The 12,336-nt window shown below is 40.0% G+C and overlaps 1 protein-coding gene across 1 annotated transcript in view; it reads right to left on the reverse strand.

The window, feature by feature from the left end:
• Positions 1-12,336, reverse strand: part of LOC138646080 (dynein axonemal heavy chain 11-like) — a 377,510-nt gene that overhangs the window by 88,902 nt on the left and 276,272 nt on the right. The window contains exon 57 of the mRNA XM_069735549.1: positions 6,063-6,227. Within this exon, the coding sequence (XP_069591650.1) occupies positions 6,063-6,227 (165 nt within the window). The remainder of the gene's footprint in view (positions 1-6,062; positions 6,228-12,336) is intronic.

Raw genomic sequence — 12,336 nt, forward strand, 5'->3', positions numbered from 1 at the left:
ATATTTCTGGATCTTCAGTTATTCGGCAGCGCAGATCGAATCCACCTTTTCCCATTCATCTGGTATCTATCATAGACAGGGTTACATTTTTCAGCAAATTGTCCTACTATAGTCCTTTCCTTGGGATCAGTCAAGATGGGCCGGCTTTCACACCCTACACCCAACAGTGACCCTAAGACATCTATGGCCTGCTTGGCTTGCCAGTTTACTGGTTGTCCATATTCAAACCTTTTTTGGTAGACATTAACCACTGCTCACCAGGAACATTCCAGAAGAGCCGCTGTTTTGGAGATATAACCCTATCATCAGCAGGTATCACAGTTTGACCCTTGGTAAAGTCAGCCAGATTCTTACGTTTGCTAATTTTTCTTGGTTCAAATAAATCAACTTCAAGAACCGACTATTCACTTGCTGCCAATATATCCCATGTCTTTACAGGTGAAAAGTGGTGCGATAATCAATGATATTCACTTAATTTATAAATGGTGTTAGTGTTATTGCTGATCTGAGTATAAGTGTATAAGTGCTCACTCGTAGTGAGTCAAGAAAATTAGTGTCAAATAAATGCTAAGTGTTTTTTTAATTTTTGCACAATTTCACAGCCATTAACAATATGACATAAATTTAAACTTATTTTCTTATAATCCATTTGTCTCGGCCGTATACTTGGAACATGGTGGCCAATATTAATATTCCTACTCTAACAAGTAAAAAAACATGCCTTCATTTTATTTTTGGAACAGCATACCAGCCTATACAGAGTTAAAAATAAAATAAAAATAATAATCATAATTTTTAATCGCTCCTCATCCCATTTGGAAATGGGTGTGTTTGTGGGAAGCTATAATAATTTTCTTTGATGAGCACGGATTGGAATTTAGTTCCATTCTGTACAAGACGCTAACTTGTGTTCAGAAAGCCAGAGAAAAATATTCATTGCAATGTTATGAATATTAGAACCCATATTTCACGCTCATAAGTCTATAGGAATGTGCATAATTGACTCCAAAAATATTCTGAAAGGGTATAAATGGTGTTAATTTACCTTCTTCATCGCTCGGCAACCTCTGCAAATAAATGTACTGCGACTATTAAGAGTCTATGGAAGAGAAGGTCAAGCAGAAAACAGAGACTCTCTGCATAATAAACAGCGGGTAACTTTCTGTTGTACTAAACGTTAAAATGAAAATCAAATAAAGGTCGGAGTCACTAACATTTCTATACTATTTGTAGAGAGTTACTTGACATCAGACATTAGTGCCCAAATAGATCTTTTCTTGAACTTCCAAGAAAGGGTTGGGGTCTAAGGGGTGACATTTGTCCTTGTGGAGAGTGACATGTCAGAGTGAAGAGACTTAAAAGCCATGCATGCTCCTCTTGGAAATTAAATATGCAAATTGTCTCTTCAGAGAGGAAGTGGACTTAAACTCTAGAGCCACCTATTGGAAGGAACAATTCTAAAAGTCAGTATTGACCCTTTAACGAGCCTTGCCATATGGCTTAGGATAAAAACCAAACCAGAATCTCAGTTGAGTCCTCAAGCCCTCTTTCTCTCTGAAGGGACAATTTGCATAAAGGGCTGCTAACTAAGCACTGGTTGATTTGTAGACCTTGCACAAAAGCCCAATAAGTGAGCCTCTTTCTGCCATTACACCAGTAACTTATATATATTTTTTTATTATTACTATTAAAATATTTTAGCTATTACCTCTCCAGACGCAGTATTAATTTCCTGCATACTTGGGAATATTCCTGTCGCCTAGAAGGTGAGTATAATCTTTTTTATTTGATCGGGGCCAAACATTTAGATTGAGAAGGGGCTGTCATAGTAGTGGACAACCCCTTTAAAGATCCCATCCCTGGTGGTCTATGGTTTTGGTGTTACCTACCAGAAGAATTGACTAACTACCTTTTCCATCTCCAGCGGTATACACAGCTACTGCACCTCCAGCAATCACAGAGCAGCTTAGACAACAGATCCTCAGTGATTGCCTGGCTGAGATCATCCAGTGACTCTGTAATCGTGAGAGACCTAGGCAGAATTTGAGAATGAGGAGGCAAGCGAAGCATGATACTTATTTTAAAACCTCCTTTTATAACATTTTTTTTTACTAGAAAAGTCAACTTTTTATTTGTAGCACAAACATAATTTTTACTTTGTCAAATGTTGATTACAAATTAAATAACATTGAGCACCATCAAAATCATTCATGCTCCATTAACCCCTTAATGACCGCCAATACGCCTTTTAACTGACCTGAGATATAAGAGAATAGCCTCCCCATACAGGTGACAATCCAGCATCTGTCAGTTTTACACTATAGCTGACAACTTGCTGTACCAGCCACGATCAGTATTTGCACCATCTAAATCTGTTTAACCCCTTAGATGCTGCTGTCAATAGTGACTACATCATTCTAAATGGTTAACAGAGCGTGGGGGCTTCTTCTTTGTCCCAATTGGTACCCTCATATCATGATTTTGTTGTCCTGATGTTTGCCATGGCAATTCATGGCCAAATAGCGGCCTTAGAGTCTGACGGCTGTAGTAATCTGTTTAGAAGTTAGAGACATTTAGGTGGTAAAAATACACATTTTCATTTCTGTCATACCACTTTGCATTAATTCCTGTAACGCACCTGAAGGGTTAATAAACTACCTGACCGCAGTTTTTGATATGTCAGGGGGTGCTGTTTTTAAAATGGTATCACGTTTGTGGGTTTCCCAATATATGGGACCCCTAAAGTCACTTCAAACATGGATAAGTCCCTAAAAAAATAAATTTTGTAAATTTCTTTGAAAAAATGAAAAATTGCTGCTACATTTTTAAACCTCCTAAACTGCTAACAAAATAAAATAATATTTTACAAATGGTCCTGATGTAAAGCAGACATGTGGGAAATGTTATTTATTAATGGTTTGCTGTGGTATGACCATCTGGATTAAAGGGATAATCATTCAAATTTAGAAAATTGCTAATTTTTTAACATTTTTCTCAAATTTTTGATATTTTTTATAAATAAACACAAAAAATGTTGAACAAAATGTACCAATATCATAAAGTATAATGTGTCACGAAAAAACAATCTCAAAATCACTGGGATTTGTTGAAGCGTTGCAGAGTTATTACCACATAAAGTGACACTGGTCAGATTTCAAAAATTTGGCTCCGTCACTAAGGGGTTAATCTTAGGGCAGTCAGTTTTAAGAGTAAGACCTATTCCGGTTTAGGATATTTCCACGTGATCTAAAGTATAATAGGTACCTACGGTACATAAAGGATCAATGGCTTCCTGAGTAATATTTTAATTGTTTATATCTTAAAAAATGCATTTTGGGATACATTAAGAACTAAATCTCCACTGTGAATATAGATTTTTCTCTACCACTGAGGTGCTTTGCACTTCATTTATCCACATAAACATTTTAGATTTGTTCATCGTATTGTATTTTAAGTAGAAAATATGTTCAATGAGCTGTGATATCTCATTTCTAACCGTTTCTGCATGGAAAAAATAAACAATGCTCAAGCTTTTAAAAAATGTTTGAAAATCACCGGTGACTAAACAGGAGCGAATCGATAAACAGGACCCTGGTCCATCGGCCACGTCAGTCTTCCATGGCCGCCGGACGAAATGTATAGCAGACCGAACAGAGGTAAATAGAAGACATCTTATGTCACATCTGTTCCGAATTCACATGAACCCGTCCTGAACTTAAATGTTTTATTTATTTTATTTCTACTTTTTATGGTCCAAAACAAAAATAAATAATTGCTGTACATGTGAACATTTCCTAAAATCGGCAACTGTAAAAACGTGTGCTAAAAGATTGTTTTCCTAATGTGAATATATCTCGGCATTTAAGACATTATCACACTACAGGAGGGTTTTCATCTATGCTTACTATGTAATATTTGACTACTCACCTACCAGGTCTAAAAATTATATGCAAAGAACAAATATCATGAACATCAGTAAACTTTCACAAATATACGTTCTATAGATTCACTTTCTATGGGAAGATATTGACTTTTTTTTTTAGAGCAGTTCCATATGGCAGGTAAATGGGATAGATACATTTCTGCAGTTGTACACCTAGAAAACATATTGGTAGGTTAAATCAACATAATTATTGTAACTTAAAATTGTCAACAAGGTTTGTGGTGATTTAACATCATAACTAAGGGGACCCCGATGTGTGATTTTAATCAGTGATGATTGTGTATGTTTCTATGCCTCCTAATTTTTGATAATACATTTCTTTCAAGTTACACGTTACTTTTTCTTCATGGTGAAGATTATTCTAATTAACCCGAGAGTATAATTAGGCTCATGCATTAAAATTAGTCCTATTCGAGGTCCAAAAATAACACTAATTTAACTGTAAGATTCTAGGTATGCATCATCATGAAAAAAAATAAAAAATCATATACCTTCAACTCGGAAAATGTTAAAGTAAATGTGATGATTCCTACTGACATGTGCAAAAAGACTGATTTGCAATTCTGTTTTGCAAAAGTTTACAAAATCAACACCTCACGCATAGAGATGAGCGGATCAGACGAAAATTCGAATTCGACTGTATTTTCTGGGAAATTAGATTTGCAGAGAAGCTATTCTCCACATATTTAATGTCCCTTATTATGTTCTAGGGTCTCTGAAGACACCAGAGCGGAATAACCATCACATGTAAAACATAAATAAAAACTTATACTCACCTTATTGCTGACCTCTCCGGCCCCTCCGCTATTCACCACCACTCGTCCGGTCCTCAACGCATCTTCGTATCCAGTCCTTGCATTCCAATATAAACAAAAGGCTCAATAGAAAAGTGAAAAAAAGCCTAAAACCGCAACTGAGGGTCCATTTAGATTTACAGATTTTCATCTGTTAACAAATGCGGATCTACTTAATGCAGTCCAGCTGGCGCTCATTTCCTGGCGTATTTACACACTCCATCAAGTACTGATGGGAACACGGATTAGTAGCACGATCATTCTGTCCCCATACAGAATCATGTACATGCCAGCACATACCCTTCATACAGGATGATGTGCTGCTGATAACGTGCTGCCGATAATTTTAATTGTGTATGAGAGTTCTTATGAATTCTTGTTTGCCAATTGTCAGCTTCTCCAAATGCATGTTATAATAGAGTCAATTATTTGGGGAGAAGGTGGGAGAACATAGGTTGGAGACTTGCATTAAAGAATCCCCCCTCCTCCCATCAACATTTTTATCCTCTTAATATATTGCAGTCATTATATTACTTAGCACTGTGTACTTACAATAGCTAATTTTGCCTTTTTACCCAGCTAATTCTTCTCTTTTCCTTTAGGTCTATGATATCACATGATTGAAAATTGACCAGCTGAATCCTTCTAAGCTCTATGTAGAATCAGGAGGTCAATTTTCCCAGTGCGAGTCATCATTGCAAAAGTCTCTGGCAGCTGGGTCAGGAGGTGAAGAGGGGAGTGATAAATGCAGGGACAAGAGACTTCCTGTTTTTACTTGGAGTGGCGAAAAGAGAAGAATTAGCTGGTTGGAAAGGCAAAATGAGCAATTGTAATTGTTAATATATGATGACTACAATATATTAAGAAGATAAAAACTTTGATGGGAGTGATTCTTTAAAAAGTTCTATTGAAAGATGTTTTTATAGCATTTGCACAATATATTAAAGGGTTACTCTTTTTGCATGCAAGGCAGTCGACAGCAACTTTTCTGACAAAATCAACCAATTTTGCTATTGGAGAAAAAAAAATAAAATAAATTAATTGCAGTTACTTGGTGATTGATCCTGACTTGCTGAAAAGTTATGACAGAAAATTTGATGAGGTACACTGCAGATATTGTATACATTTATACCACCCAGATAAGCAAAATGCTTTGTTAAACAGCCAAGGACAGCATGCAAAAAGAAACAGGGTCTAGTAAATCAAGGATGAGCAGCAATTAGCTTTTTACTGGGAAATATCCTCATGATCTCATTTTCTTACTCGACGACATCTCACTGTACAATATTCCAGCAGCCCTAAGCTTGGGATAAAGCTTCCGTTACCTTCATTTCGATCTCGGCTGCCGTGTGTTTTGTTGTTTCCAGCTTTTCCACCAGGAGTGTGTCCCCCAGGAAATTACTTTCTGCTGCTGATAGGCGTGTCAGTAATTCATCCTCAAGCATTTTCAACTCAATTTTGAAATAATTTTGTTGCTTTGTGAGCTCAGACTGAAAAGAAAATGGTAAGTTTTAGACCTGTAATTGTACCGATGCGAACAATGGGAATACACTTTGCTACCTTTTAATTTTCCTGATTATTCAACATTTTACAATAGTTCTAAAGCATTTAAGGTCAGGACTAATATCCAGAAAGGAAAAGGAGTATAATTTGGGGCTTTATCGGGTACATTCAAATGACCATTTTATTCCTTATTCATTCCATTTACTCACAAATTACTAACTTAAAATGACTCTTTTGTTATTGGGCTTTTTTTTGTTTTTAAGGAGCATTTAGAGCTGTATAGACTTTACAATGAAGGCATTTAATGTATAAAATATTTAAATTGAAATATTCCATTAAATATTGAAATGTTGCAACATATGCAATCAGCATTCCATTCACATTCCTAAAGTCGAACACTATATTGATATACAACTGTTTGAAGCAGCGTGTTGCCCTTAATAAAGGCAACTTTCACTTGGAACTGATCATAATGCTTTCACTTTTCCATGTTTCTGTGCTACCTGTTATCAGTTCAGGAATAAAAAAGGTATTTTTTTCTCAGTCTCTTATCTATAGGATGTGTCTAGTATTGCATCACACATCCATTCACTTGAATAAAGATAAGCTGCAGTACCACATACAGTCCATAGACAAAGAGTCACTGTTTCTGCAAAAAAAAATCAAAACCCCCTTTTTTTTTTCACACAACCTTAAGGTAATACTGAAAAAAGGAAAAAAAAGAAAACGTCACAATACATACATTTCTATATACCTAAAATAACATTTGCATCATTATTTAATATTATATTATATTTAACTTAATAATCAAAATCACTGGTACATAAAAATGACAGAAGTCTTAGTACACTAACAGTGACCTGTCCTAAAAAAGTAATAGCACAGTAATTTGTGAACATGTGCAGTAGGAAACTCAGGTGTTATGATATGGAAATAATTTATGCCATGTACTGTGACGCTATCTTCAGGGCACAATAGGAACTCAGGATTCAGAAAAACAGGGTGGACAGCAGTGTGAGCAATATCTTCTTACCTCAGCACCCCTGGTATCCGCAGTGTTAGATCAGATAGACAGGGTGGACAGTAGTGTGAGCAGCCTCTTCTTACCTCAGGACTCATCAGATAGACAGTGTGGAAAGCAGTGAGGGCAGCCTCTTCTTACCTCAGGACCCCAGGTATCCCCAGTATTACATCAGATAAATAGTGTGGAAAGCAGTGTGAGGGGCCTCTTCTTACCTCAGGACCCCAGATATTCCCAGTATTAGATGAGATAGACAGTGTGAAAAGCAGTGTGAAGAGCCTTTTCTTACCTCAGCACCCCTGGTATTCCCAGTATTGGATCAGCTAGACAGGGTGGACTGCAGTGTGAGCAGCCTCTTCTTACCTCAGCACTAGTGATGAGCGAGTATACTCTTTGCTCGGGTTTTCCTGAGCACGCTCGGGTGATCTCCGAATATTTGTGACTGCGCGGAGATTTTGTTTTTTGTTGACACAGCTGCATGATTTACGGCTGCTAGCCAGCCTGAGTACATGTGGGGGTTGCCTGGTTGCTATGGAATCCCCACATCTAATCAAGCTGTCTAACAGTCGCAAATCATGCAGCTACGGCAAGGAAAACTAAATATCCGAGCAGTCACAAATACTCGGAGATCACCTGAGCAACGAGTATACTCGCTCATCACTACTCAGCACCCCTGGTACCCCCAGTATTAGATCAGATAGACAGTGTGGAAAGCAATGTGAGGAGCCTCTTCTTACTTCAGCACCCCTCTTATCCCCAGCATTAAATCAGATAGACAGGGTGGAGAGCATTGTGAGCAGCCTCTTCTTACCTCAGCACCCTTGCTATCTCCAGTATTAGATCAGATAGACAGGGTGGACAGCAGTGTGAGCAGCCTCTTCTTACCTCAGCACACCTGGGATCTCCCGTATTAGATCAGATAGACAGGGTGGACAGCAGTGTGAGCAGCCTCTTCTTAAGCATCCTTGCTATCTCCAGTATTAGATCAGATAAACAGGGTAGACAGCAGTGTGAGCAGGCACACCTTACCTCAGCACCTTTGGTATCTGAAGTATTAGATCAGATAGACAGGGCAGACAGCAGTGTCAGCAACCTCTTCTTACCTCGGCAGACTTGTTATTTCCAGTATTAGATTAGATAGACAGAATGGATAGCAGTGTGAGCAACCTTTCCTTACTTCAGCGCCCCTTGTATCACCAGTATTAGATCAGATAGACAGGGTAGACAGCAGTGTGAGCAGTCTCTTCTTATCTCAGCAGACCTGTTATCTCCAGTATTAGATTAGATATACAGAATGGATAGCAGCGTGAGCAGCCTCTTCTTACCTCAGCAGACTTGTTATCTCCAGTATTAGATTAGATAGAATGGATAGCAGTGTGAGCAGCCTCTTCTTACGTCAGCACCCTTGGTATCCACAGTACCAGATCAGATAGACAGGGCAGAGAGTAGTGTGAACAGCCTTTTTTTATCTCAGCAGATCTGTTATCTCCAGTATTAGATTAGATAGACAGAATGGATAGCAGTGTGAATAGCCTTTTCTTACCTCAGCAGACATGTTATCTCGAGTACTAGATCAGATAGACAGGGTGGACAGCAGTGTTAGCAGCCTCCTCTTACCTCAACACCCTGTTATCTCCAGTATTAGATCAGAAAATCCACTGGGATCACATCCACTTACACATGATGTGAGGTGCCAGAGCTTCTTACTGCACATGCTCATAGGCATGTCCTATTTGCATTCTAGGACAGGTGTCTATCAGCATCTGTCCTAGAAAGTTAATAGGATAGATGCCTATGAAACTAAGCAGAAGTTCCCACACATCTGCTACTAAAGTAAGGTCCCTGCCCCCTGTCTTATAATCACTCTCTGGCATCTTTCATCTTTTTTTCAGCGCCGCTCTAATCCCGAGGGGCCATCTTTTGGCTGCAGTTTCTAACTGTCTGGAAGTCAGAAATTATGTCACAAGCTCTCAATGAGTCTATGAAAGCAAGAATGAGCCAGAATGAGGCTCTCATAGACTCATATTAAGTTGTGACATCCAACTCACTCTAGCAAACACTGGAAACTGCTGGAAACCGATGAGAGCGGTGGTGAAAGAAGGTGATTTCTCAGTCAGAATGAAAATGAAAGGTAATACCTCTAAATAGTGTAAATGACACTGGATCCAAAATTGACAATTGATAATGTCACACCTCACCTCTCCCCCTCTCTTCACAATGACCTTTTCCTTGATCTGAGCTGAGCATTCTTTTTAAATTCATTAAAGTGAACTTGTCAGCAGGATTTTTCTAAGTCAACTACAGGCATTGTCATGTTGGCGCTGTTACACTGATTAAAATGATACTTGAGGTGAAGTAGTCCGTGTTGTGGTTCTTGTGTAATCAGTGTTAGAGGTTTTCAGTTAATGATATGCTTGTGCTCTGGGGCAGGACTGGAGGTGGAGTCTTATCTTCCCTTTAAGCCAGAAGAACCAAGGAGACCAATGTGAGACGAGACCTGTCCACAGGCCGCCCCGAAGCACAAACATGTTCCTCATCATAGAGACAGAAAAAACACATATACATCAACCACTCATACGTACACAGCAACCTCCAGAGACCCTGCCACAGCAGCACAGAGTATGTCAGTGACCCAGGCCACAGCAGCACAGAGTATGTCAGTGACCCGGGCCACAGCAGCACAGAGTATGTCAGTGACCCAGGCCACAACAGCACAGAGTATGTCAGGGACTCTACCACAGCAGCACAGAGTATGTCAGGGACTCCACCACAGCAGCACAGAGTATGTCAGTGACCCAGGCCACAGCAGCACAGAGTATGTCAGTGACCCAGGCCACAGCAGCACAGAGTATGTCAGTGACCCAGGCCACAGCAGCACAGAGTATGTCAGTGACCCGGGCCACAGCAGCACAGAGTATGTCAGTGACCCAGGCCACAACAGCACAGAGTATGTCAGGGACTCTACCACAGCAGCCAAGAGTATGTCAGGGACTCCACCACAGCAGCACAGAGTATGTGAGCAACCCAGGTCACAGCAGCACAGAGTATGTCAGTGACCCAGGCCACAACAGCACAGAGTATGTCAGGGACTCCACCACAGCAGCACAGAGTATGTCAGGGACTCCACCACAGCAGCACAGAGTATGTCAGGGACTCCACCACAGCAGCACAGAGTATGTCAGCAACTCCAGCTGCTGAGGGCAGAGCAAAACATTGCAGTGTGAATGCACCGACACTCTTTGTCTTTCCCTGCACTTGCGCAGAACAGTACTTTGCTCTGACCTCAGCAGGGCAGAGAGCAGTACGCCTGCGCAGAAGAGCCAAGGGGAACACTGTGGATGATGTAGGATGTGTCATCCACATGAAGCACTGAAGGAGGGTAGCAATCATAGGAAGAGAGGAGGCACCAGACAAGACCAGCGATGCCCATCAGACCGGACCGCCCTTTAGACAAGTATAATAAAAGGTCTTTTTTTTTGTTTTGCGGGGCGGCTTGGAGACTTATATACAGCATTCCAGAATGCTGTAACACAAGGTGGTGGCCGTAGGTTATACAGTTAGGGCCAGAAATATTTGGACAGTGACACAAGTTTTGTTATTTTAGCTGTTTACAAAAACATGTTCAGAAATACAATTATATATATAATATGGGCTGAAAGTGCACACTCCCAGCTGCAATATGATAGTTTCCACATCCAAATCGGAGAAAGGGTTTAGGAATCATAGCTCTGTAATGCATAGCGTCCTCTTTTTCAAGGGACCAAAAGTAATTGGACAATGGACTCTAAGGGCTGCAATTAACTCTGAAGGCGTCTCCCTCGTTAACCTGTAATCAATGAAGTAGTTAAAAGGTCAGGGGTGGATTCCAGGTGTGTGGTTTTGCATTTGGAAGCTGTTGCTGTGAGCAGACAACATGCGGTCAAAGGAACTCTCAATTGAGGTGAAGCAGAACATCCTGAGGCTGAAAAAAAAGAAAAAATCCATCAGAGAGATAGCAGACATGCTTGGAGTAGCAAAATCAACAGTTGGGTACATTCTGAGAAAAAAGGAATTGACTGGTGAGCTTGGGAACTCAAAAAGGCCTGGGCGTCCACGGATGACAACAGTGGTGGATGATCGCCGCATACTTAATTTGGTGAAGAAGAACCCATTCACAACATCAACTGAAGTCCAGAACACTCTCAGTGAAGAAGGTGTATCTGTCTCTAAGTCAACAGTAAAGAGAAGACTCCATGACAGTAAATACAAAGGGTTCACATCTAGATGCAAACCATTCATCAATACCAAAAATAGACAGGCCAGAGTTAAATTTGCAGAAAAACACCTCAAGAAGCCAGCTCAGTTCTGGAAAAGTATTCTATGGACAGATGAGACAAAGATCAACCTGTACCAGAATGATGGGAAGAAAAAAGTTTGGAGAAGAAAGGGAACGGCACATGATCCAAGGCACACCACATCCTCTGTAAAACATGGTGGAGGCAACGTGATGGCATGGGCATGCATGGCTTTCAATGGCACTGGGTCACTTGTGTTTATTGATGACATAAGAGCAGACAAGAGTAGCCGGATGAATTCTGAAGTGTACCGGGATATACTTTCAACCCAGATTCAGCCAAATGCTGCAAAGTTGATTGGACGGCGCTTCATAGTACAGATGGACAATGACCCCAAGCATACAGCCAAAGCTACCCAGGAGTTCATGAGTGCCAAAAAGTGGCACATTCTGCAATGGCCAAGTCAATCTCCAGATCTAAACCCAATTGAGCATGCATTTCACTTGCTCAAATCCAGACTTAAGACGGAAAGACCCACAAACAAGCAAGACCTGAAGGCTGCGGCTGTAAAGGCCTGGCAAAGCATTAAGAAGGAGGAAACCCAGTGTTTGGTGATGTCCATGGGTTCCAGACTTAAGGCAGTGATTGCCTCCAAAGGATTTGCAACAAAATATTGAAAATAAAAATATTTTGTTTGGGTTATGTTTATTTGTCCAATTACTTTTGACCTCCTAAAATGTGGAGTGTTTGTAAAGAAATGTGTACAATTCCTACATTTTCTATCAGATATTTTTGTTCAAC

The sequence above is a fragment of the Ranitomeya imitator genome, chromosome 7 (assembly GCF_032444005.1).
Source record: "Ranitomeya imitator isolate aRanImi1 chromosome 7, aRanImi1.pri, whole genome shotgun sequence".
Classification (NCBI taxonomy): Eukaryota; Metazoa; Chordata; class Amphibia; order Anura; family Dendrobatidae; genus Ranitomeya; species Ranitomeya imitator.